The sequence below is a fragment of the Chaetomium strumarium genome, assembly GCF_033439665.1.
Source record: "Chaetomium strumarium strain CBS 333.67 chromosome Unknown B0T15scaffold_1, whole genome shotgun sequence".
Lineage (NCBI taxonomy): Eukaryota > Fungi > Ascomycota > Sordariomycetes > Sordariales > Chaetomiaceae > Chaetomium > Chaetomium strumarium.
In genome coordinates this window covers 7,156,253-7,177,986 of record NW_026944429.1, presented here as the reverse complement: position 1 = coordinate 7,177,986, position 21,734 = coordinate 7,156,253, and the positions used below count along the sequence as shown (strand labels likewise).

Below are 21,734 nucleotides of genomic sequence, written 5' to 3'. Positions count from 1 at the left end.
GTCACAGCGAAGCTGTGTACACAACCTACGGGTAGCTGCGTGTGTAGTAGCAGTGAGGGCGGCCCCGTGCAGGTGGGCTGACAGGAATACAACCGCAGCTGTTCCAATGTTGGCCGGGATGGGGATCATGTTCACATTTGGGGGCTGGACCCGGGTTCCTGGCTGGGGCGAACGCGGGGTCCTCTCTCGGAATTGTACCCGCATGGCGAGTCCTAATAAACAACTGATGAGAGCCGAGGGTGAAGGACTCGTCTAGGTACGTAGGTACCGTAGCTAGCATTCCCTCGGTCCTGCGCGGGAGCAGTGTTTCCGAAGTGCGGTAGAATGTAACACTGGCCTTGTGCCCCGGGTAAGTTATGTCGCATCGAACCTCCTGCTGCTAGTTGCAATTAGTCAGTAGCAGTCTTGGACTCGCCCAGACTGAGGAGTGAGGATCCGGGTCGCCCGAGGTCAACGGGAAATGTTCTTGAGAATCTTCTGGTCTCTCGGGAGGTGCGCTTGAACGGCTGACAAGCACGATGCCACAAAACTCGCCTGAGATCAGGGGTAGCGTGCTTCCCAAGAGAGCATCTTCCCAGGGACATAGATACTAGTAGGGGGCCGATAGTACTAAATCCATAGTCCAGGACTGTGGTTCCCAACTCTTAGAGGTTTAATTGCAGTCTGGTAGCTAGGGGTATCCGTCTGGGGCACGATGCGAAGTCCAGACGACTCTGTGTCCTGACTGTGAGCAACCTGGAACTGTCTTCTAGTCGCCTGAAGCCCTGAAGCCGAGATACGCAGGAGTCAGGTGCTAAGGTAGAGAATGAGGTCCTCCGCCCTGCAGCCATCATCTCTGTGGCATGTCAGCTGACTCTAGCCCCCCCCCCCCCCCCCCCCCCCCCCCCCCCCCCCAAATTCACGACGACAGCGAGATGCAACCATGCCGCGTCCCCAGGTCCTTCATGCTGCCCTGCGGCCCATGCATGCCATTGACTGCGACGCTTTGGTGGGGCCCTCAATTTAAGCTTAATCAACGACCCCTGAGAACGACATAAAAATAGCAGCATCCGTACCAGAGAGAGATCTGCCCAGCAAACAGAGGGGTGCACGAGGTGGCATCGAGCCTCCCAACCGGTTCCTGACGGCCCTGCCACGCCCGCGGCCCGGGTTCAAGCAACGGATCAGCACAGGAATTTCCCCGTCGACTGGACTGATGCTGCCGGTGCCGGTCTGCCGGGTCTGCGTGATTCCAGGAGAACATGGAGAAGCATCACCGCCGCCACTTCCACTCCCCTTCTCTAACCTGAAAAAAAGCGCAATTGCTGTGAACGCTCCGCACCCCGATGGCCACATCTGGAGCCAGAATGCAATGCGACATGGATCTCACCGTCCGCTAAACCCGATATTGCAAGGGACGGCCCTCGATTCGACCTCCGGAGAGGGCAGGATATACGCCCAAGTTCCGGAGGGCGGGGTTCTATAAAAAGAAGTCGACTGTGGAAGCAGATGCACTTCTGTCAGCAAGTGAGAAGCGAAGACGAGCCCGCCAGAGTCTCGGCGGTGCCATTCCCTGGGTGATGGTACCTGGTCCAAGCGAGAACCATAAGAGCTGTGCGTCCCGTCTTAATATGCGCTTCATTTATCCTCACTTCATCCGCAAATTGGTTGCCGCGAACCACGAAAGTGTCGAGAACGTGCGAGAACGACGTCGGCCTCGACCACACAACCGCGACGATACGATTGTTTACGTTCCGGGCGAAGACCCCCAGCGACATCCGAGAGGACCGAGATGGAGACGGGAGCAGGGCGGCGCTGGGTCAAGGGGGTACCATGCGGCCAATCTGGAGATGCATATTAACAACACCAGACTAGAGGCCGCCAAGACATCTCGCGGCGACACAACCTGTGCCTCCGCGCCCGAAAATATGCTGGTGCCAGAGGGAGGGGGTGACCGCTGAATGGAAGCATCGGGATGGATGACGGGATCGTGAAGAGTCCGGCACCAGGAACCGGGAGAGAAGGGCATATAAAGAGCGGGCCATCGCCATCGACGGCATCGTCACTCTCTTCTCCCACCACCAGCACCGCAATCGATCAGTCTCTCAACCTTCCAAGCAGCCTCACTCAGCATCTCCCGGTTTCTACCGTCTTCCACCAGCCAAAATGCGTCCCGTCGCCTTCCTCCTTCCCGCCCTCGCTGCCGCCAGCCCCCTCGCCCCCGTCGTTGGCAACGATGGCTGGGCGGATGCTCCGGACCCGAGTGACATCCAGATCGTGGCCGCCACCTTCTCTGGCAACGGCTGCCCCCAGGGCACCGTGTCCACCAACATCTCGCCCGATAAGACAGTAAGCCCTCTCTCTCTCTCTCCCTTGGACGGCCAGAAGGAGGAGAAAGAGAGCAACAGGCATGCTGACTGACCCGCCATTCAGGTCATCACCTTCGGCTTCGACGCGTTCCAGACCTACATCGGACCCGGCATCAGCCCGACCCAGAGGAGCAAGAACTGCCAGCTGCACCTGAGCCTGAAGGTATGTACGCGCTTACATGACCGAATTCCCTCCCCTGGGAGCACCCCCCCCCCCCACCCAAAAAAAAAAAAAAAACAAGCCCAGCCTAACAGTTGCCCAAAACGAGCAAAAACAAAAAAGGTGACTAACGAGGAAAAGTACCCGGGCGGCTTCCAATTCTCGGTGCTGGAGAGCACCTACCACGGCTACGCGCAGCTCGAGAAGGGCGTGACGGGCACCTTCTACAGCACCTACTACTTCAGCCAGGACGCGGCGGCCACCACCACCACCCAGACGTCCATCACGGGCGGCGGCATCTGGGAGCAGGGCCAGGTGTACACCAAGTCGGACAAGATCCCGACCGCCTCGTACATCTACTCGCCGTGCGGCGCCAACGGCATCCTCAACATCAACAACCGCATCGCCCTGGCCAGCTCCAACAGCTCGGCCAGCGGCTCCATCACGGACGATGATGCCACTGTTGCCTTTACCCAGCAGATCAACATCCAGTGGCGCGCTTGCAAATAGAGCGTGGTGGCTGCTGCTGCTCCTCGGGGTAGTAGGTCTTAGGCTGGGGTCGTGGTGCCGATGGCCTTGGCCCCCTCCCGGTTTGGAGGAGGTGGTTGATGATGAACCAAAGTGGACGTGGTCGCTGGGGACTCGGACACGGGGGTCCCAACGTGGGTGTATGCTGGATTCTTGGGGTGCCGCTGACTCGGATCCATCCAACTTCTCTTTCTTGCCTCTCTTTTCTCTGTCCCCATTTTCGTCTTGTTGTCTTCTCATGTCGTTCCCGTCTCTCGCGTAGCACAAGTCAATCAAGCCTGTATTTCACACAAAAACGGCGGCCATTCTGAGTGAGTGTGACTGTGACGTGTGATGGGCGATGAAAGTGAGGATAGGGTTAGGTCCCAGGCCCGAGGTAGCAATATGAGAGTTCGACCAGAGAAGGTGGATATTCAGGGTTTGTTTCGGTCGACGACTTGCCCTGAGGTAAGCTCAGTCCTGCGACTATCCATCAGCATCGATGCCGTAGGGGTTAAAGTTGCAGCGGACACAGCTCGCAGGGTGGACGAACAGGTTGCGTTCCTGCATTCTGCCGGTGCGGCAAAAGACGAGGAGCGCCAAAAATAGCGATGGCTGAATCGGGGTGTCAGAATGGTCTCCCATCGCCAAAAGCGGCAGCGTTGTTGGCGGCACCTTTAGTTAGATGATAGGTAGAGGGTTCCCGGTATTCGCCCTCGCTGTCACCAACAGGCTGCAACAGCCACTATCGCAGAGCTCACCGAGAAAGGCGCAGAACCTGGAGGTGGGAATGAATGGGATGCACTGCTGGCGAACTTCCAGCAGCGTATGACTGTCGAGTTCACTGGGTTGTAGCGAGTGATGTTCGGGGAGGACAGGCAGGTCGGGCTACACACAGAAAGAGTAGCACTCCTTGCTGCTCTCACCGGTCTTCTCCTCATGGGACACCGGTCGACAACTGCCCGTCGACCGTCGTCTTGGCTGTATCCGTACATTAATGCGGCTTCACGGTGTTTCCCGCAGGGACAGGCTTCAAATGACAAATACCTACCTCCTAGTGCACACCTGCAACAGTGGAAAGACGGGAGTACCCCGGAAATGAAGAAGTGGAGCCGGGCTGAAATGGAACTGGAAGGCGAGAACTTCCAGCACCAGCTTGGACCCTGGAATTTCGTGAATCCATCGAAACAAGACGCAGGATGTTGTGCGAAAGATGATTGATGCGATTGGACACCATTCGTGATATCCAAACACGTCTTGCAGGAATGTCTCGCTGACGTCGAAACAAGGCTTGTCGTCCGCTTCCCAGAATGGAAGGTACCTGTTCCATATTCCTGCATCTCGCGGCCTTCACCAAGCTCCCGGACAGGGCGGAAACCTTTACACCTCACCTCAGTCACAGTGCAATCAGCGTCTTCTGACCACGGAAACGGCATGGGTGAGAAGTCACATGCTCTGTTCAGTTGTGATCTCCATTCCACGTCCGACAGGATCGAGGTCCCGTGGTCTGGAGAGAGACTCGGACACTCGAGGAGACTGCGGGGTAATAAGGGAGTTGTACCCGAGAGACCAGGCTATTTCACAAGTTTCCAGGTTGTTGGCCCTGTCTGGTAATAAGCATGACATCCATCCCTTCAAAAAGCAAGAACAGCAAGTGTTGACTGTGGCTCACCAATTGGACAGAAGCCAGGCTCCGCCTTACCTCTCATACGGCAGACTTCGGGGACCTCTTCTGTCTAGAACGATGCAGCAGGACCGCCCATTCTCAACCCGTATGCACTATTTCGAATGAACATCGACGACTAGTTTACGCCCATACACCGCCATAACTAGTGTAGTAATGCATTACCGTGACGGCTGCATGACTGTGCTTCTCGCAGCAATTCCCCGCTAACGTTGATCTACTAGTGCGCACTTTGATTGATTAGCTGCGCTGTGCGGATTGGCCTTGGGGGTCCGTGGCGCCCCAGGCTTCGACGATTCCTGCCATTTGGGGCATGAATCGTGGGGGCTTGGTGGCGCGCCGTCAAGGTGTCGAGGGTGTCTCGCAGCTGAAGCCCAGTACGTAATCAGAAACACAGCACCCCCCTTCCTTTTCCTTTTGGCATCCTGGTGAACGCCTCTCCGCAAAATATCGGCCTATCGGCCACTCATCATGCCCAACCTCTCGCATGCGTCGATGAGATGTGATCGTCTCTGTCCAACGGCGTTCGACGGTAAAGTCCGTGTTCGATCCCCAGCCAACCGCGTTGTAGTGCAACGGCCGAGACATAGGATCGGCCAACTCGATGCCGCCGTGATATGGAACGAACACGAGGTGCATTAACTAGTGGAATAGCCCGTGTGCAACTTGCAGCTGAGTTGTGCCAGCGAATTCCAGGCGCAAGGGAGAGTGTTTGTGTCATCCCCACATCGTCTTCCTCCCTGGCTACCTAGCGTTCTTGCGCACAAGGAAAAGCAAAAAGCCGCCAAGACATTGGGCGGCTAGGGGATTCATGTCGCAGTCGATCAGAATGCCGAGAATGCCGTGATAGTGGCGTCTTGGCGGGCCGGAAGCAATGGGCTGACTTTTGCGAAGGCCCCTGTTGATGGGGACGAAGGCGGAGGACGAGAACCAGGTCTCTGGGTGGACATCGGAGGGAATAGTGCTTAGCATTAACCAGCCGTACCCAAGGCAAGGGTTTGAACTTCTCTGCTCGATCGTGCTTCAGTTAGTTCCGACTTCTCACTTCTTCTTGGCCAGTATCCGGCATTTGTGTCCTTGGTTTCGAGACATCAGCGCAACTGCAGGTCGACAAAACGAGGAGCCGGGCTAGAACGCCGCCGACACACGGGGAGTCGCCGAGGAACGCCGCCTCCTGAGACAAGATCGTCTCTGGCTGCAGTGCTTGGTGGTGTTCAGGGTTCTGGCTTCGAGTACAAGAGTGTCGCCCTCCTCCTTCACAACCGTCCAAGCGGGAGTCTTCCTACGGGCATGCCACACCATCCACTCCTCACATGGACTCGTACTCAATACCATCTTCTGGGATCCTGCATGTAGCGATCTCCCTCCGCCAGCCAACACCATGTGCGAGTGGTTACAGAGAGAATATTCCTGCGGACACTTCCGCTTCATCGCCGCCAGATGGTGTATCGACTACACCACCACCCACAAGCGATGTCCCCCGAGGTCACACAGGCCGAATGGTAGGCAAAACAGCTCCCTGTCTCTTCTCCCCGATCTACAGAACCCGCAACGACTGACATCACGGCACAACCCCACAGGGTCACCGATCTCTGTGGCGACTGCAAGAACAAGGAGCGACCTCCCGTGCCCTGGGAGTACCTGATCAAGCGGAAGTCTAAGCGCGCTGCTATCACCTCTTTCTGAAATAAGCTGCTCGTTTTGTACTTGTGTCGGGCGTTGGAGTCTTGGGGTTCTGCTTATTAGCTTGTCGCCATGCAGAGCTGCGAGCGAGGCTCGGTGCCGACCCAGGCGTACTGGGTTGTTCTTTCCTTGGGTAGGGTCTGCGGACATTCTTGTGTTTTGGTTTAGGCTGGAAGGGTGGGCCGGAATGGGACAAGGGGAGGAAGTCTTGCTTTTTCTCTTGGTCAGGAGCTAGGATGCTGGCAGGGGCGGAACTGGGCAATATCCCCTACCTTAATCGAAGGCAAGCGGTCTTGTCCTATCGTCGAGCAATCAGGCTTATGAGTACAGCAGAATGACTAAATATCTTCTATTTGGCGAAGACTGTATAAGCAGGTGAGAAGGCATCCTTTTCCGTGGTCCACCAACCATCACTGTGCCGTATTCGTAAGAGAGAGCTTACGAAATAACCGCTTCTTGTGACAGTATCACTTTCTAATTGGCAGATGAACTCATACGACATTACGTTGAAATGATTAGTACCGCACTCTACAACAAAATACCGAGTCACTTCAAGGTTGAGTGTGAAGTGCTTCCATGTCCCCACTTAGACCCTAACCCCCGAGCTGCAAACTACGGCTTGGCGACGGACCGTGACATCAGGCGGCATTCCCGTCCCCTCAAGTGGATGTGGGATCCCGGTCGATCGGTGCGTTCAACCGGGCCATGCGTCCAGCGTCTCGGGACCGACGAAACTCCCCTCTCTTTCCCCTCCGGACCCATCAACGAAGCCTCTGGAACCGCGGACCCGAAGAGGCGAGATCACCGGCCAAGAACCGCTCGTCGCCAACGCTCGAACACCTTGTATACAATACAATACTACAATACCTATCTTAGTTGAATCACCCCGCATTGCAGCATTGACGCGCGCGCAGTCAGACGGCCGGCAAGATGATGCGGGCACAGCTCGGGCAGAGGCAGCAGCAGCCGCACCACACCCCACACGATGCTGCCGGTGTCCGGGACGCGGCCTTCCCGGCGCTGCAGAACCGGGCCGGCGAGAGTGACAGCCCCTACGTGCGTAGGCATGCCGACACTCCCGTGGCATGGCAGATGCTCGACGCCGACACCCTGGCGCGGGCCACTGCCGAGAACAAGCCGATCTTCATGCACATCGGCTTCCTAGCTGACCACCGTAAGGACCCTACCCTACCTGCCTGGCCCAGGCATTTAAATGTGCATGTATGCACACCGGCTGACAAGAGACAACTAACGCATCCCAGTCTGCCACCTCACGACACAAGACTCCTTCGCCAACCCGGCCGTCGCGTCCTTCCTCAACGAGTCCTTCATCCCGATCCTCGTCGACCGCGAGGAGCGCCCAGACCTGGACACGATCTACCAAAACTACAGCGAGGCGGTCAACGCCACGGGCGGCTGGCCGCTGAACCTGTTCCTCACGCCCGACCTCTACCCGATCTTCGGCGGCACCTACTGGCCCGGCCCGGGCACCGAGCACAGCACCGCGGCGGGGGCCGACAGCAACCTGGCGGCCCAGAGCGGCGGTGGAGGCGGCGGTGGCGAGTCTGCCGTCGGCGACGAGACGGGACCCTACAACGATTTCCTGGCCATCGCCAAGAAGATCCACAAGTTCTGGGTCGAGCAGGAGGAGCGGTGCCGGAGGGAGGCGTTCGAGATGCTGCATAAGCTGCAGGACTTCGCGCAGGAGGGGACCTTCGGCGGGGGCGGGACGACCATCTCGACTGGCACAGGGGCGGGGCCGTCCATCACCACCACTGCCGAGCCGGGGGATCTCGATCTGGATCAGCTGGACGAGGCGCTGGGTCGGATCACCAAGATGTTCGACCCGGTCGACTACGGGTTTGGCACGCCCAAGTTCCCGAATCCGGCCCGGCTGTCGTTCTTGCTCCGGCTGCCGCATTTTCCGAGCGAGGTGGCGGATGTGATTGGGGAGAAGGAGGTCGGCAATGCGACGTCGATGGCGATCAAGACCCTGCGGCGGATCCGGGACGGCGGGCTGAGGGACCATCTCGGTGCCGGCTTCATGCGGTTCAGCGTCACGAGCGACTGGAGCATGCCGCATTTTGAGAAGATGGTAGGGGAGAATGCACTGCTGTTGGGCGTGTTCCTGGATGCGTGGCTTGGGCATTCCCGAGATAGTAGCAAGGAGTTGACGCTGGACGACGAGTTCGCCGACGTCGTGCTCGAGCTGGCCGATTACCTCACGAGCCCGCAGATACGCTTGTCGAATGGCGGCTTTGTGATGAGCGAGGCCGCGGATTCGTTTTACCGCAAGGGCGACCGACACATGCGAGAGGGCGCGTATTACCTCTGGACTCGCAGGGAGTTCGACCAGGTGGTGGGGGGCGGATCCAGCAGCGATGACCACGCGAGCTCTGTCGCGGCCGCGTATTGGAACGTGCAGGAAGACGGCAACGTGCCGCAGGACCAGGACCCGTTTGACGAGTTTATCAACCAGAACGTTCTGTCCGTCAACGCGGATGCCACGGAGCTGTCCAAACAGTTCAGCATTCCTCCCTCGGAAATCAAGAGCTCTGTTGCCAGCGCGCGGGAGAAACTGCGTGCTCACCGTGAGAGGGAGCGGCCCCGCCCCGCGAGAGACGAGAAGGTGGTGGTGGCCGTCAACGGCATGGTCATTGCGGCATTAGCTCGGACAGCCGGCGCCGTCCGTTGGCTCGATCCCGCGAGAGTGGCCAAATACCTTCAAGCCGCCAAGACCGCAGCGGCGTTCATCAGAGACAATCTCTGGGCTGAGACCGATAACAAGACCAACCCCCTGCGTCGTTTCTTCTGGGAACGCCCTAGTCAGACGCTCGCCTTTGCAGATGACTATGCTTTTCTGATTGATGGGTTGCTGGATCTCTACACGGCGACGTTCGAGCAAGAATGGCTGGACTGGGCTAAACAATTACAAGGTATCTCTCCGTCCATCCCATCCCTTTGGTTATCTTTTGCAAGTCAGTTGACTAACAAATCCGAAAAAAAAAAGACACACAAACCCGCCTCTTCTACGACCCACCTCTAGCCCCCAACTCGAAGGCCACACCGGACCCGCGCCACGCCTACGCAGGCGGCTTCTACTCGACCGAAGCCGAGACGCTCAGCCCGACCATCCTCCGCCTCAAGAGCGGCATGGACAAGGCGATGCCTTCCACCAATGCCGTTGCGGCGTCCAATTTGTTCCGCCTGGGGACGTTGCTGAACGAGCAAAAGTATGTTCTGCAGGCCAAGGAGACGGTAAACGCGTTCGAGGCCGAGATCCTGCAGTACCCTTGGCTATTTGTTGGCTTGTTGACTAGTGTCGTGACGGCAAGGTTGGGCGTGAGGACCGCGAGGGTTGACCGCAGGGAGGATGAGGATGTCTTAAGGGCGTGGTATACGCGCCCGAGGGCCGAGGCCGGCGTGCTGATTCTCGTTGAAGGGAAGGAGGAGGGGGCAGGAAAGACAAAACGCGAGGAGGACAGTATAAAGGAGGGTACTAAGCAGGGCGATGGCGTTTGGGAAGGTTTGAAAAAGAAAGTTGAGGATTTGACTATTGGATCACGTTCTTGATCAGGTAAAGGAAGGAAGTGAAGGTTGGATTAGAGATGCAATCATGACATTTACGTTTTGGAAGTGGCACCATACAGTATTGGATCGAGCGGTAAATTTGAGAGGACTGGCATGGCACGAGAGATGGATGGATTTGCATAATAAGGAAGGAGCATTCGCCAGCAGCTGGGTATCTAACTTGGTCATACCCGACGTTATGAGGCCGATAGATGATGCACCACAAAACAGACAGCAGAAATACTACCTACGTAGTAATACACTGCGACTACGTCTAGGTAAAATTGATGGTTACATGGGGAAATGGTTGTGCTGTAGGTTCAAAGCTGCTCACTCACCGACTGGTACTACTAGTAGTATATCCGGCCCTCATCTCTTTCGTTTCTCCAAAGGGGTATCTACTGTAGTCTACAATTTCTGCGGTCTTACTCCATCCATGCCCACGGATATCTTATGATGCATGCACAAACCACTGCAGCCACCACCGTCCGAAACTCAAGACGTCCCTTTTCCTGTCGACTGACATGGGGCTCTCCCACTCTTCCGCTGTAGAATACTACAAGCAAGGTTCAACACAAACAAGAAGGAACAGAACGGGGAACCTGGATCTAAAAGCGGTGCGTCTGGCACCGCAAAAGCCTTAATTACGAACATCTCAAAGCCGTACTTAGTATCGTGAGGCTTGACTGGCCAGGGTATCTGTAGGAGAAAGGTAATGGGGACCTAATTAGGCTTTCATTTTGTCAACGCTCCTCTCCTGTTCATGAGCCCGTGGAAAAAGGCTTGCAGATTCTCCGTGTCCATGTGCGGAGTCGCTTCCACGACTTCATCTGCTGTCGTCGGGCTCTCGGGCTCCGAGGGGGACACGAATGCTTGCCTCTCCTGAGAGACGCGTGTTAGTACGAGCACCATAGAGTGGGATTGGGGGCAGATGGAGAGAAGGGGAAGGTGTGGAGGTAAGGTTGGAAAGGCTTGCTTACCTTGAGCCGCTGCACCATGTCATCCGCGTCCACCTGGATCCCGCCCATGTTGAACTGCACAGGGCCGATGTGCTCCAGGACCTTGGCCTCTGTGGCCCGCTCGGGGTCGCCGCCGCCTACGAGGTACTCCTCGTCATTCGTCTTCTTATAGGTCCTGTTGCGGGCACCCTCACGCGATGCCTCGTCGTTCTTCTGCTTAAACGCATCCAGCACCTTGAGCTGCTGGGCCAGGAACGCCTGTGTATCGATCGTTTCGACCTCGAGCTGTGTCGAATGGGTGTTCCGTCCTGCGAGTTGGAGCGCGTCCATGGTTGGGTCTTGCACGGCCTCCTCGTAAAGGGTGACTGTTGACCACTCCGGGTCGGCCACTGCGTGCTCGTCCTCGCCGTTGACCTGTCCATCTTCCGCGTCCGTGCTGTTTGGCTGGGCATGCGGAAACGGTTGGTCCAGATCTATTGACCAGCCTTGGCTGACTCTGTCGACGTCGAAGCCGTCTCTTAGCACTCGGATCTTACCCCACGAGTCCCAGTTTGGCGGGACGACGACCTTGTCCCTGTCGATGACGTTGTGTTTTAAAGGCTGTTTCTTTAAGAGGGAGTGTATCCCCAGGCTCGAATGGACCAGGGTCGGAAGCTGAGAGGGAACAGAAGGGGTGGTGTAAATTAAGGAGGCGCCATCTGAAGGATGTGAGATTATGGTCATTTCTGGCGCCACAAGGCACAAAACTCACGCTTTAAAAGCACAGTTCTCATGAACTGTAAGACAATGTCGAATTCTTCCTCTTTCCAACTCTGTGTCTTTTCGAGGTACTCCATCTTCTCCGCCTGCATGTACATAGTATTAGCTGTCGTTCTCTTGAGCGGCCACTTGAAGGACGTTACATTTTGGCAAACCACGGCCAAGGGTAAACCCAAAGCGTCCTCCCACTCCCCCGGACCCAACGGCATCTCGTTCTCGCCGTCAGGGGGAGGAGGGGCCGCGGTACCGTCGAGGTTTGTGCCGCCGCCCCGCCCTCGTTCTTGCCAAGAGAGCATGACCTCCTCCATAGTCTCTTTGCATTCGTTGCTCAGAGAGACCAGCACAGTCCTCAGAAGCAGAATCCATTCTCGCAACTGTCGCATCCACTTCCACGGTTGTGACCAGTCCAGCAACACTACTATGAGTGTGTTTGGTATGGACTGGGGCGTGAGAAGCGGCTGGAGAAGCGAAGCGAAGGCGGGCGAGGGGCTTGTCAGAGTGTAGAGGGAGATGCGGGCAAGTGTGTCTTCCTGGTCGGCGTCCAGGACATCGTAGTAGGTGTAGCCCAGGGCGAAGCTATTTGCAACGGGGGGCGTCCGCGATGCATTTCGGTCGAGCGCACGGCGAAGCTCGTTGTTGGAGAGCGACTCAAAGAACTCGCGCTGCGAGTCGACAGTGCCGCCGAGTAGGATGATGTTCTTCTCTGGTAGCCGTCTGCCGCTGGCGACCGACGAAAGCATGGAATTCCACAGGTCCTTCTTCTCAGTCTTGTCGCCATCCTTGGAGTTGGAGTTGGAGCTGGCCGAAGCGGCCGTGTAGGTCGAGTAGCGGTTCGTGTTGGCCGCCATGGCTGCGCTGGCTCAGCGTTGCGGTGCAATCCTGCGCATTTGTCTCTGGTGGTTTGTTTCAGGGGTCCTTCACAACGGGATGATCGAGAGTTGAGTAGAGGGCTGAGTGCGTCGTTTCGTCATGCTCATGCCTCCAAAGCATATCCCGTTCAGTGGCTGTTTGCAGGCTCGGCCCCGGCACTGGCATTAACTGCTGCAGCCAGATAATTCGTCGGCAACACGCTCAGATGGGTGGACTCTGGAGGGACGCGACTGATGCTCAAACAGCGGAAATCAACGAGGAGTGGGTTCCGTTCGCGCCTCTGCCACGCAGGGGTTTGAGATGGAAGACCGCTACAACCCGAACCCTAAGTGGTTCATAGCCCCGATTACTGCATTCTCGCATTTCGTCGGAATCGAATCAGTGCAACTGCCGAGGCTTCCTTCCCCAGCTTTCAAGCCAGTCTGGAAGGTTCCGGCCTGCTGCACCTGGTCAGTGGTCACAGCTCCGCCACCAACCGATTAACATCATCCCCACTTCTCGGGTCATCAATGTGCAGCGGTTCGTCATAGTCAAGCCTTGCATCAACTGCTCTGCATAAATTCTACGCTTCCTCCAGTTCGCGCACGGTATTGCTCTTGGTCAAACCACCAATTCCAGGCACTACGGTTGTAGCCAACAGCAGTCATGTCGGCCAACGTCAAATACACGCCTGCTCCGCAGGAAGACCCGGACCTCAACTACACCCAGCCCCCCCCGTCGTACCAGGCTGAGAGCAGCTCGGCTCAGGACTCGGACCGTCTCTTCGCCGGACCGCGCAGCAGCGAGGACAACATTCCCGATGATTTCAAGGTATGGATTCCTGATCCTGAGCAACGCCCTTCCTCAAGGCGGCTACGCGCTCGCCGACTGTCTATGCAACCCCTCCCCTTCCAGTGTCACTGACCATTTACATAGTTTGGCGGCTCTGTCGCCGAGGCGACCGTCGAGATCCGCAACCAGTTCATACGCAAAGTCTACACCATTCTCACCGTTCAGCTCCTCGCGACCGGTGGCGTCAGCGCCCTCAGCTTTATGAGCGATGGCTACAAGAGCTGGATCCAGTCACATCCCGGCGTCGTCTGGGGTTCGGTACGCTCTCCTTCCTCCAAAGGCATGATCCCTTCTTCATTCGTTGGAAACTAACCAACTCCGTCTCCACCAGCTCATCGGCTCTATCGTATTCATGCTCCTCACCTTCTGGAAACGGCACTCTTATCCGACCAACCTGCTCTTCCTGTCCGGCTTCACCCTGCTCGAGGCATACACCATCAGTGTGATTGTGTCCTTCTACAGCGCCTCCATCGTGCTCAACGCCGTGGTCCTCACCGCGGGGATCTTCATCTTCCTTACCGCCTTCGCCTGCCAGACAAAGTACGACTTCACGAGCTGGATGCCCTACCTGTTCGGCGCGCTGTGGGGCCTGGTCCTGTTCGGCTTCATGGCCATCTTCCTCCCGCGCAGTAGCACGACCGAGCTCGTCTGGGGCCTGCTCACGGCGCTGGTCTTCAGCGGCTACATTCTGGTCGACACGCAGCTCGTGCTGCGCAAGCACCACGTCGAGGAGGAGATCGCTGCCGCGATCAGCTTGTACCTCGACATTATCAACCTATTCTTGGCTATTCTCCGGATCCTCAACAGCCAGAACAACAACTAGGTGTAACGTTGGCATTAATTTGGACTGTTTAGAGGGACAGTGACTCAGGAGTCTTATTTGCGATGTACAATATTTTTAGGTTGAAAGGAACGGGCTCTTGGTATTGGGATAATGAAGGAGCTATGGGCGGAATCGTTCTTATTATGGGCTCCTTTTTGTGGATGGTCAAGTTGCCCGTTGCAGTCACTTCACTGGTTTCCTTTTTCGGGCGGCTTTCTCTTATTAACGGGCAGGAGTTGACCATTGTTGGGCAGCAGCTATTTTGGCAGACGTAGTGACCTAGATCACTTGCTAGCTTTCCAATACACATTTCACCAGTCGAGTTTTTCTGGAAGGCGTGCTAGCTCCTCTGGTCTAAACAAAGTCGTACACCAACATTTGATCTCAGTCGCTTTTTCCCTCAAGTTTCTTCACCAAGGTACCTGACTTCAAATTTATCTTCTTTGACATGCCCCTCCTCCTTTACGATCTATTCCTTTCTTTACATAACACATTATACTTTCATTCACTTTGGTTTGACCTGGTCTAATTGTGCTAGATTTGCTTCAGTTCAGATAACTTGAGGAGCTTGGTGTACTACTCCTTACGGCGTTTTCTGAATGTGGGGTGCTCACATGGCATGGCGATTGCCTGCCGGAACCGGACAGGATCAAGCAGCAAACGTGAGAACGGGAAATTGAATTGGGTGATATCTGCATTAGAAGTCCAATAGTAGAATTAAGGAAAGAGGCAGACAGCAAGTAAAGAGGTGGACACGGGTATACAGACTAGACAAGTGTTGCCGTCGGTCGGAGTGCAAGGAAAGACTGCCAGACCGTCGGGTTGAGGGCTCCCGTTCCCTCACGCGGTCCCATCACCATGTGTTCATAGAGGCCGGCACCGCGCGACTCATTTGACATCCAGACCACGGCCCTGGACACCTCGGCAACCTCCCAACGCGCTCGCCATAAACAGTCCATCCCACACCACCCCGGACTGGCACCTCGACATCACCCATTCATCCTCAGTAATCGTCCACGCCTAGGGTAATGGCGGATATCGTAAAAATCGCAAAGCAGCGGGCGGGATATTTTGTCTCTAAACACAACAAGACAACCAACGCCTGCACGAGAAGATCGGGTCGCATACAAGGCCGCCAAGAAAGGATCAAGGTTTGGCCAGATTGGCGCAGTAACGGTAGGATATCAAGACGCTGGCGAAGAACCGGTCAAGCTGACGCAGTAACCCTACTCGGCGCCGTTCGGCTCGCTGTGGTTGGGAGTGGTAGCTTGCTGAGCAGCCGCCGCCGCTGCCGCCTCGCGCTGCATCCGCGCTTCGATCTCGCGCAGCTGCGACTCGCGAGCCAGCAGTTCCTGGCGCTTCTCGTTGATCTCGCGCTGGACCTTCACCTCGATCTCCCGGAGCTTCTCCTCCTCACGCCGGAGCTGTTCCTCCTTGAGGCGCACAGACTGCGAGGCGAGATCTTCGGGGTTCATCGACGAGTCGCTGCAGACCCGGTTAGTACGTCTCATACGGTGAGGAGCAGGACTTGGAATCGTGACGTACACTCCAGCACCGCCCTCAACGCTCTTGCTAAGCTTTTCGGTACGGTAGTTCTCGTAGAGGAAGTCGTGCGTGATCTCTTTCAGGTCGGCAAGATGGCTGTGCAGCAGGGCAGACCGGATGGCCAGGAAGTCCGAGTGGCGCGGGTTATCGACCTCGACGACTCCCCAAGGATATTGGCGTGCGCGAACCTGACGGCCGCCAATCTCGACCACGTCCTCCGACCCGACAATGGCAAACGGCATCAGTCCTCTGAGCTCGGCATTCTCCTCGACGGTGTCCTCGTCGTCTTCCTCGATGTCGTAGGGGAAGTTGTAGACAGGGATGCGGTAGTGCTCGATATCCTCCATCACCAGCTTCTTGGACTCGGCGAGCTCAGACGGGGTGAGGGAGTCGGCGCGGCCGATGACAGGGATGACGTTAACCCGAGGCGCAAGGCGCTTCATGAGCTCAATGTCGAGCTCGCGAAGACTAGACATCTCGTCAGCATCGCCACAACTGGAGTGAGAAAGAGGCAACTAGTACCCATGGCCGGTGGGAGTGATGAAGTAGAGCATGGCGTGCACACGATTGTCTCTGAATCGGGGGTTTCGCTTGATACGCGATTCCTCAGCAAGGATGTCATCGTATTGCCTTTCCAGGTAGCCGACGATCTCTGAGAAGCTGTGCGAGCGGCGCGGTTAGCGGAAGATTTCCCAGCCAGTCGGCTTTCGTTGCAAGGCATACCTGGCCTCATTATCAATCTGGTCCCCGAATCCAGGGGTGTCAACAATGGTTAGAGAGATGCGCGTGCCCTCCTCGTCCAGCTCGAGTTCTAATTGGCAGTTAGGCTTCCATTGGGCCACAAACTCTGGCAGGACTAGATATGCGTACCGACGGTAACAGGCTTGATCTTAACGCCTTCCTCGACATGGGCGGTGCTCGCATCGTCGGAGTCCTTATGACCCAGGACGGTCTTACCGCAGAGGGTGTTGACGAAGGTGGTCCGACCTGCAGCAGCAACCTGTGGTTAGCTGCGGCCACACTATGCTCCACGGCTGAGACAGCCACTCACCAGTGCCCGAGGCACCGCAGACCATCAGGCAGAACTGGATGCCCTTCTTGACATTCTTCTTTCGGCGGATCATCTTCTGTGCCGTGAACATGTTAGCTCCGCAGCCCGAAATGCACGAGGACAGTCGTGTGCGGCGGCGCGTTTCGAGGCGAAAATGCGGGTTCGAGGAGCAGATGTGTCGGATCAGAAGCGAGGGGGATCGAGAATGGCAGATATCACGGCGCTGGGGAGACAGGGAGAGGCAGACATACGGCCGGAGAGGACATGATATTGGAGTGGAGTCGTGGAGTCTGAGTCGCGTTTTTTGAGGGGGCACGGGCAAAACTAGCGCCGACCTCAGGGCAGCAGTAGCAGGGAAGGAGATGGTAAATGAACGGTGGCTTGATGCGATCGCCAAACTGGGTGCGGTTGCTGCGTGTCGTCGAGCCCGAGCGACTGATGTTGCGGTTGGGAAAAGGAGGAAGATCGGGAATGGACCTTGACGGAAATCGGTAATTTCACAAAATGCTGCGGTGCTACGAGAACAACTGGACCTCGAGCTGTCAAGCAGCCAGCAAAAGCAGCGGCATTCAGGGGTCGCTCGTTCCAATGAGCGCTAGTCCGATTCGGAGTAGCGTGTGCCTGATCCCGTGAAGGTGGATGCATTCCGCCAGCACGGTCTGTCAGCTGGAAGCAGCCGTGAGCAGATGCTCCAAGTCAGCGGTCCGTGCCTTTCTTGGCGGTCTTCTTCTCGACTCGTCACTCATTCGTCTTGGTCACGGTGCTTCTGAGTGCGGCACCCACCAGGCTGCGAGACAACCTGGAGCTTGAGGTTCCGGGGCGTCAGGTACACTTCCTACCTGTTCAGTTACCAACGCATCAAATGCATCGGACCTCTGGGCTATGAAGCATAGTTAAACCAGACGCTCTGCAAATCGCAGCACGCAGGACCCAATTTCCGCATTGCAGTCGGCTGGCCGCTTCGTTATCTTCATCTCTCTCTCATTGCGCGGCATACTCATTGACAAGCGTTGAGAGCTGGGCAACCGGCCTCACCTTGAACCGGCCAACGACCACGACATCTCAACTACTCTTTACAGAATGAACATATAACGCTCTTTCTGTGACATCAAGATTGCCTCAGTCACAGAAGCGCTATTTCGATATTCTAACCCGGACCTGCAGGTCCTGCACAGTTGGCTTAGCAGCCTTAGCCAGGGGGGGCGCTCCGCCGCCAACGTCAACACCTCCAAGATGAATACGCGGACTCCTCTTGAGACACCCTCTTCGACAGTCGTTCTCTCTGTAGCCTTTAATGAAGACTGCAGTTGCTTTACCGCGGGTCTGAATACGGGCTTTTGCAGTAGGTCTCCTCTTGTACTACACCCTGGCACTCCTTGCCCAGGCGAGGCCTATGGATAAAGACGGCATCAAGCCAAAGGCCTTTCCCTTCAACGTGGTCCCTGCATGGCGGATTCATCAGAATTACTAACATCGGCCAGTCTTCAACTCTGAACCATGTTCGCTCCGGAGCACAAGAGGTGAGCCGAAGAGCCTCATATCGCTGTGGCCAGTCGTTGACGCACGATACAACAGACTTCAACGCCGGCATTAGCTTGGCTCAGATGATGGGTAACGCTAATTACGTGGGCCTCGTCGGTGGCGGGAAACGGCCCAAGTTTGCAACCAACAAGGTAAGCCTCGTACTTGCCCGCGAACAGTATGGCGGATAGCTAAACCACATTCTCTAGCTTGTTCTCTGGGACGAGCTTAAGAGCAAGGCCATCCTGGAGATCAGCGCCTTGACGCCTGTACGGGGTGTGCAGCTCTCTACGCACCTCATTGCGATCGTGCTGCAGAACAGCGTCCGCATATACAAGGTTACCAAACCGCCCACACTGTCATCAGCCTACGAGACAGCCAACAACCCGTGGGGGTTGTGCTGCTTGGGTCAGAAGAAAATCGCCTTTCCGGGCAGGACGCCTGGGCACGTACAGCTCGTTGAGTTAGCGACGGGCAACGTGAGCATCATCCCGGCACATTCGTCGCCCGTGAAGGCCCTCCAGCTGAGTCCGGACGGCGAGCTCCTGTCCACTGCAAGCGAGACGGTAGGTTGCTCCTGTGGCGTGCTGCCTCACGTGAAAGATCGCAGCTAATGTTGAGATGAAAAGGGCACCCTGATCCGGGTCTTCTCCACTAGCAACTGTGCCCGGCTGATAGAACTGCGAAGGGGCATCGACCAAGCAAGCATCTTCTCCCTAGCCTTTAGCCCATCCGGGACTATGCTAGCATGCACGTCTGACAAGTCCACCCTGCACATATTTGACGTGCCACACCCCCGGCGGCCCTCTCCCCAAATGCTGCAGCAGCAGCAGAACGGCGGCAGCAGCCAAATTTTCAGCCCCCAAAATGGCTCGAGCGCAGCAGACAAAAGCGATGACGGAAAGGGAAAATGGGGCATCCTGTCCAAGATCCCCATGATGCCACGCATGTTCTCGGACGTCTACTCCTTTGCGTCGGCGCCGTTCGAGGTGGACGATGAAGAGACGCCCGCCGTTGTGACGGGGCTGCCCATGTCGGAAAGCACGACGCTGGGCACGTCGAAGCCGCCGAAGGGAGTTATCGGCTGGTTGAACGAGAGCACGCTGATTGTCGTCGGGGCCGGCACGAATGCTCGGTGGGAGAAGTTTGCTATCCACGAGGGATCGGACGGTCGGCGGTTCTGTGTTAGGGAGGGGTGGAAGCGATATCTTCCTAGTCATTGATTTCGGGGTTGTGTAGTAGGTATGGGCTATGGCGTTTACCGGGTGAATAGTTATTGGAGTTTGGGGCTTGGTTCCAGCATGGATTATGGTGGGAGGATCGAGGCGTTGGAGACAATCTTTAGCAACGGTCAGGACAGACTGGGTTGTATTCTTAGGCATTAGTGGTTGGTGTACTGGTTTATTTTTCATTCCTTCCATGGCTGTATGGGGTATCTCATCATATGGTGCATCCGCCATGCATCGCCAGTCTAACATAACATGCACATTGCTTGGTGATATGGGGATCTCCTCGCCCGCAGAATATCTTCAATCCCGATCTGAACGTGGTGATCTGCTTCGACTCCTGTCCCGTCCGTGCCTCCTCCTATCATCCGAGTCACGGTGTCGACGATCACCACGATCCCGCGAGTCGTCTCGTGTGTAGCGCCGATGGCGGTCACGGTCCTTTCGATAATCGACGTCCTCCCGGTCATCTCGGCGACGGCGATCCTCCCTTCTCTCCCTGTACCTGTCATCCCGGTCTCCTCGGCCATGGTCACGGTCACGGTCCCGGTCCCGGTCAGAGGAGGCCCTACGACGCCTCACTCGCCTCTCCTCCCCGCTGTCATCCCGGCGTTCCTCAATCGGAGTTGTGTCTCTCTTGGACCTTCTCTTTCTATCGGACTCGCGCTCGTCCCTATCTCTGTCTCTTCCGTGGCCCTCGTCGTCGCTATGGTCTCTAGTCGACCTGCGCAAGCGGTGGTGACGATGCCTATCCCTGTCCTTATCTCGATGTCTCCGGCTTTCCTTTTCTGCCCGTCTCTGCTCCCTCCGCAGCGCCTCCTCGACCTCTTTCTTTTTCTCCTCTATGAGGAACTCCTTCATCGGATCATCGTCATCGTGGTTCTGTATCAGCAGCTGCAGCTCCCGTTCCTCTTTCAGCATCGGCCGTGTCCGTCGAGCCTCGTCCTCGTCGTCCGTCTCTTCCTCACTCTCACTCGGCAGCCCTTTCTCTCTCCGTTCCCGGCGGAGCATGTCCTCCCAGCCGATTCTGCACTCCTCCAGGTCCTCGTCATCCCGCGCCTTGTACCGGGCATGGTCGACGCGGATCATTCGTCCGGCGATCTGCGCGCCGCCCAGGTTGTCGACGGCCAAATCGGTGCTGCGCTGGTCCTCATACTTGAGCCAGCCAAAGCCCTTGGACTTGCCCGTCTCCTTGTCACGCACCAGCTTGAGGAAGACGGGCTCGCCGAACTGGCTGAAGATGGTGATGACGTCGCCCTCGGAGAGCTCGTACGGCAGCCCCCCGAAGTAGATGAATGCTGTGTCGCGGTAGTCGGCGTGCCAGGATGCTTCTGGCGGCACCCCGTTCTCAATTTCGCGCTTGTTGAGCGCCTGAATGGCGCGGATCTGGTTCATGGCGCAGTGGTCTGGGCGCTGCTCTCAAGACGATGGGTGTTTGGGTGAGTGAGAAGGCCGACGGCAGTTGAAGCTGAGATGGGTGCAAGGCTGCAGCTTGCCAAGCAGAAAAGGAACGTCGCGATGTCTGGGGGTTAGGGTTCAGCACTGGCGAGTAGGACCGGGTCACTATGGGTGTAAACCCCACAATCAACGAGACGCAGTTCCAAACCATCCCCAACGCTTCTACGCTGCATGTAAATCCGCGGAGCGGTCGAATCGTTCGATTCTGAGCTGGGGTATCCGGATATACAAGTTAAACAACAGCCCCTTCATTTGTGATTATGCTGAGGACACCTTTACACCGAGGTTACTCAAGGTACACTCACAGCCGACAATCATCAACTCAAGAACCCGAAGCTAGGTAGACAAACCGCCATCACAAGCAAGGCAAGACCCATGAAAGCGCATGCTTCAAAAACAGCCCCCATTGGCCGTGCGGGGTCCTTGCTGCCACCTATTGGGCTGAGAGCAGCATTTCCACCGTGATAATGCAGCTACTACGACTAGTATCCGTATGTTCATCCAATTGCTCCAACTCCGCAGGAGCACTTCAATGTCTCCGCCGGGATAAAACGTACGAAAAGGCGGGGGGCTCCATCCGTCTCCGCTACAGTTCGAATGCCTCAGACTTGACCGTCTCGAAACACAGCTCAGCATCTGCCCCGCCATTCAATTTGAGCGTAGGAGAACAGAATTTTTGGAAATTCTGTTCTCCCAACCCCTTTGTCGATCGGGCAGGGCAGGAGCGTGGCGTGTTCCA

General features: G+C 56.6%; 7 protein-coding genes across 7 annotated transcripts; 4 read left to right on the top strand and 3 right to left on the bottom strand.

Moving 5' to 3' along the window:
• Nucleotides 1-1,849: 1,849 nt before the first annotated feature.
• On the top strand, nucleotides 1,850-3,389 carry B0T15DRAFT_80411 (uncharacterized protein). Its single transcript, XM_062871336.1, has 3 exons — nucleotides 1,850-2,328; nucleotides 2,413-2,511; nucleotides 2,650-3,389. Exons 1-3 carry the CDS (start codon nucleotides 2,146-2,148, stop codon nucleotides 3,016-3,018), a joined length of 651 nt encoding a protein of 216 aa, XP_062727369.1. The 5' UTR covers nucleotides 1,850-2,145; the 3' UTR covers nucleotides 3,019-3,389.
• A 3,458-nt stretch (nucleotides 3,390-6,847) lies between these two features.
• On the top strand, nucleotides 6,848-10,247 carry B0T15DRAFT_521924 (uncharacterized protein). Its single transcript, XM_062868590.1, has 3 exons — nucleotides 6,848-7,556; nucleotides 7,645-9,318; nucleotides 9,393-10,247. The coding sequence occupies exons 1-3, from the start codon at nucleotides 7,313-7,315 to the stop codon at nucleotides 9,953-9,955; spliced, it is 2,481 nt and encodes an 826-aa protein (XP_062727368.1). The 5' UTR covers nucleotides 6,848-7,312; the 3' UTR covers nucleotides 9,956-10,247.
• A 4-nt stretch (nucleotides 10,248-10,251) lies between these two features.
• Nucleotides 10,252-12,796, bottom strand: B0T15DRAFT_409588 (dynein light intermediate chain-domain-containing protein). Its single transcript, XM_062865354.1, has 4 exons — nucleotides 11,814-12,796; nucleotides 11,663-11,756; nucleotides 10,933-11,609; nucleotides 10,252-10,834 (listed from the first exon to the last, which is right to left on the bottom strand). The coding sequence occupies exons 1-4, from the start codon at nucleotides 12,516-12,518 to the stop codon at nucleotides 10,688-10,690; spliced, it is 1,623 nt and encodes a 540-aa protein (XP_062727367.1). The 5' UTR covers nucleotides 12,519-12,796; the 3' UTR covers nucleotides 10,252-10,687.
• A 168-nt stretch (nucleotides 12,797-12,964) lies between these two features.
• On the top strand, nucleotides 12,965-14,208 carry B0T15DRAFT_80171 (inhibitor of apoptosis-promoting Bax1-domain-containing protein). Its single transcript, XM_062871335.1, has 3 exons — nucleotides 12,965-13,350; nucleotides 13,456-13,629; nucleotides 13,703-14,208. Exons 1-3 carry the CDS (start codon nucleotides 13,186-13,188, stop codon nucleotides 14,192-14,194), a joined length of 831 nt encoding a protein of 276 aa, XP_062727366.1. The 5' UTR covers nucleotides 12,965-13,185; the 3' UTR covers nucleotides 14,195-14,208.
• A 1,212-nt stretch (nucleotides 14,209-15,420) lies between these two features.
• B0T15DRAFT_387487 (Septin-domain-containing protein) lies at nucleotides 15,421-16,863 on the bottom strand (the record flags this gene model as incomplete). The annotated part of the gene is made up of 6 exons (XM_062864386.1): nucleotides 15,421-15,679; nucleotides 15,740-16,207; nucleotides 16,262-16,399; nucleotides 16,463-16,550; nucleotides 16,610-16,726; nucleotides 16,791-16,863. The coding sequence occupies 6 exons, from the start codon at nucleotides 16,861-16,863 to the stop codon at nucleotides 15,421-15,423; spliced, it is 1,143 nt and encodes a 380-aa protein (XP_062727365.1).
• Nucleotides 16,864-17,850: 987 nt separating this feature from the next.
• On the top strand, nucleotides 17,851-19,687 carry B0T15DRAFT_80110 (WD40-repeat-containing domain protein). The gene is made up of 5 exons (XM_062871333.1): nucleotides 17,851-18,132; nucleotides 18,272-18,310; nucleotides 18,366-18,463; nucleotides 18,521-18,877; nucleotides 18,941-19,687. The coding sequence occupies exons 1-5, from the start codon at nucleotides 18,024-18,026 to the stop codon at nucleotides 19,532-19,534; spliced, it is 1,197 nt and encodes a 398-aa protein (XP_062727364.1). The 5' UTR covers nucleotides 17,851-18,023; the 3' UTR covers nucleotides 19,535-19,687.
• Nucleotides 19,688-21,155, bottom strand: B0T15DRAFT_80107 (uncharacterized protein). The gene has a single exon (XM_062871332.1). It carries the CDS (start codon nucleotides 20,930-20,932, stop codon nucleotides 19,841-19,843), a length of 1,092 nt encoding a protein of 363 aa, XP_062727363.1. The 5' UTR covers nucleotides 20,933-21,155; the 3' UTR covers nucleotides 19,688-19,840.
• Nucleotides 21,156-21,734: the final 579 nt, after the last annotated feature.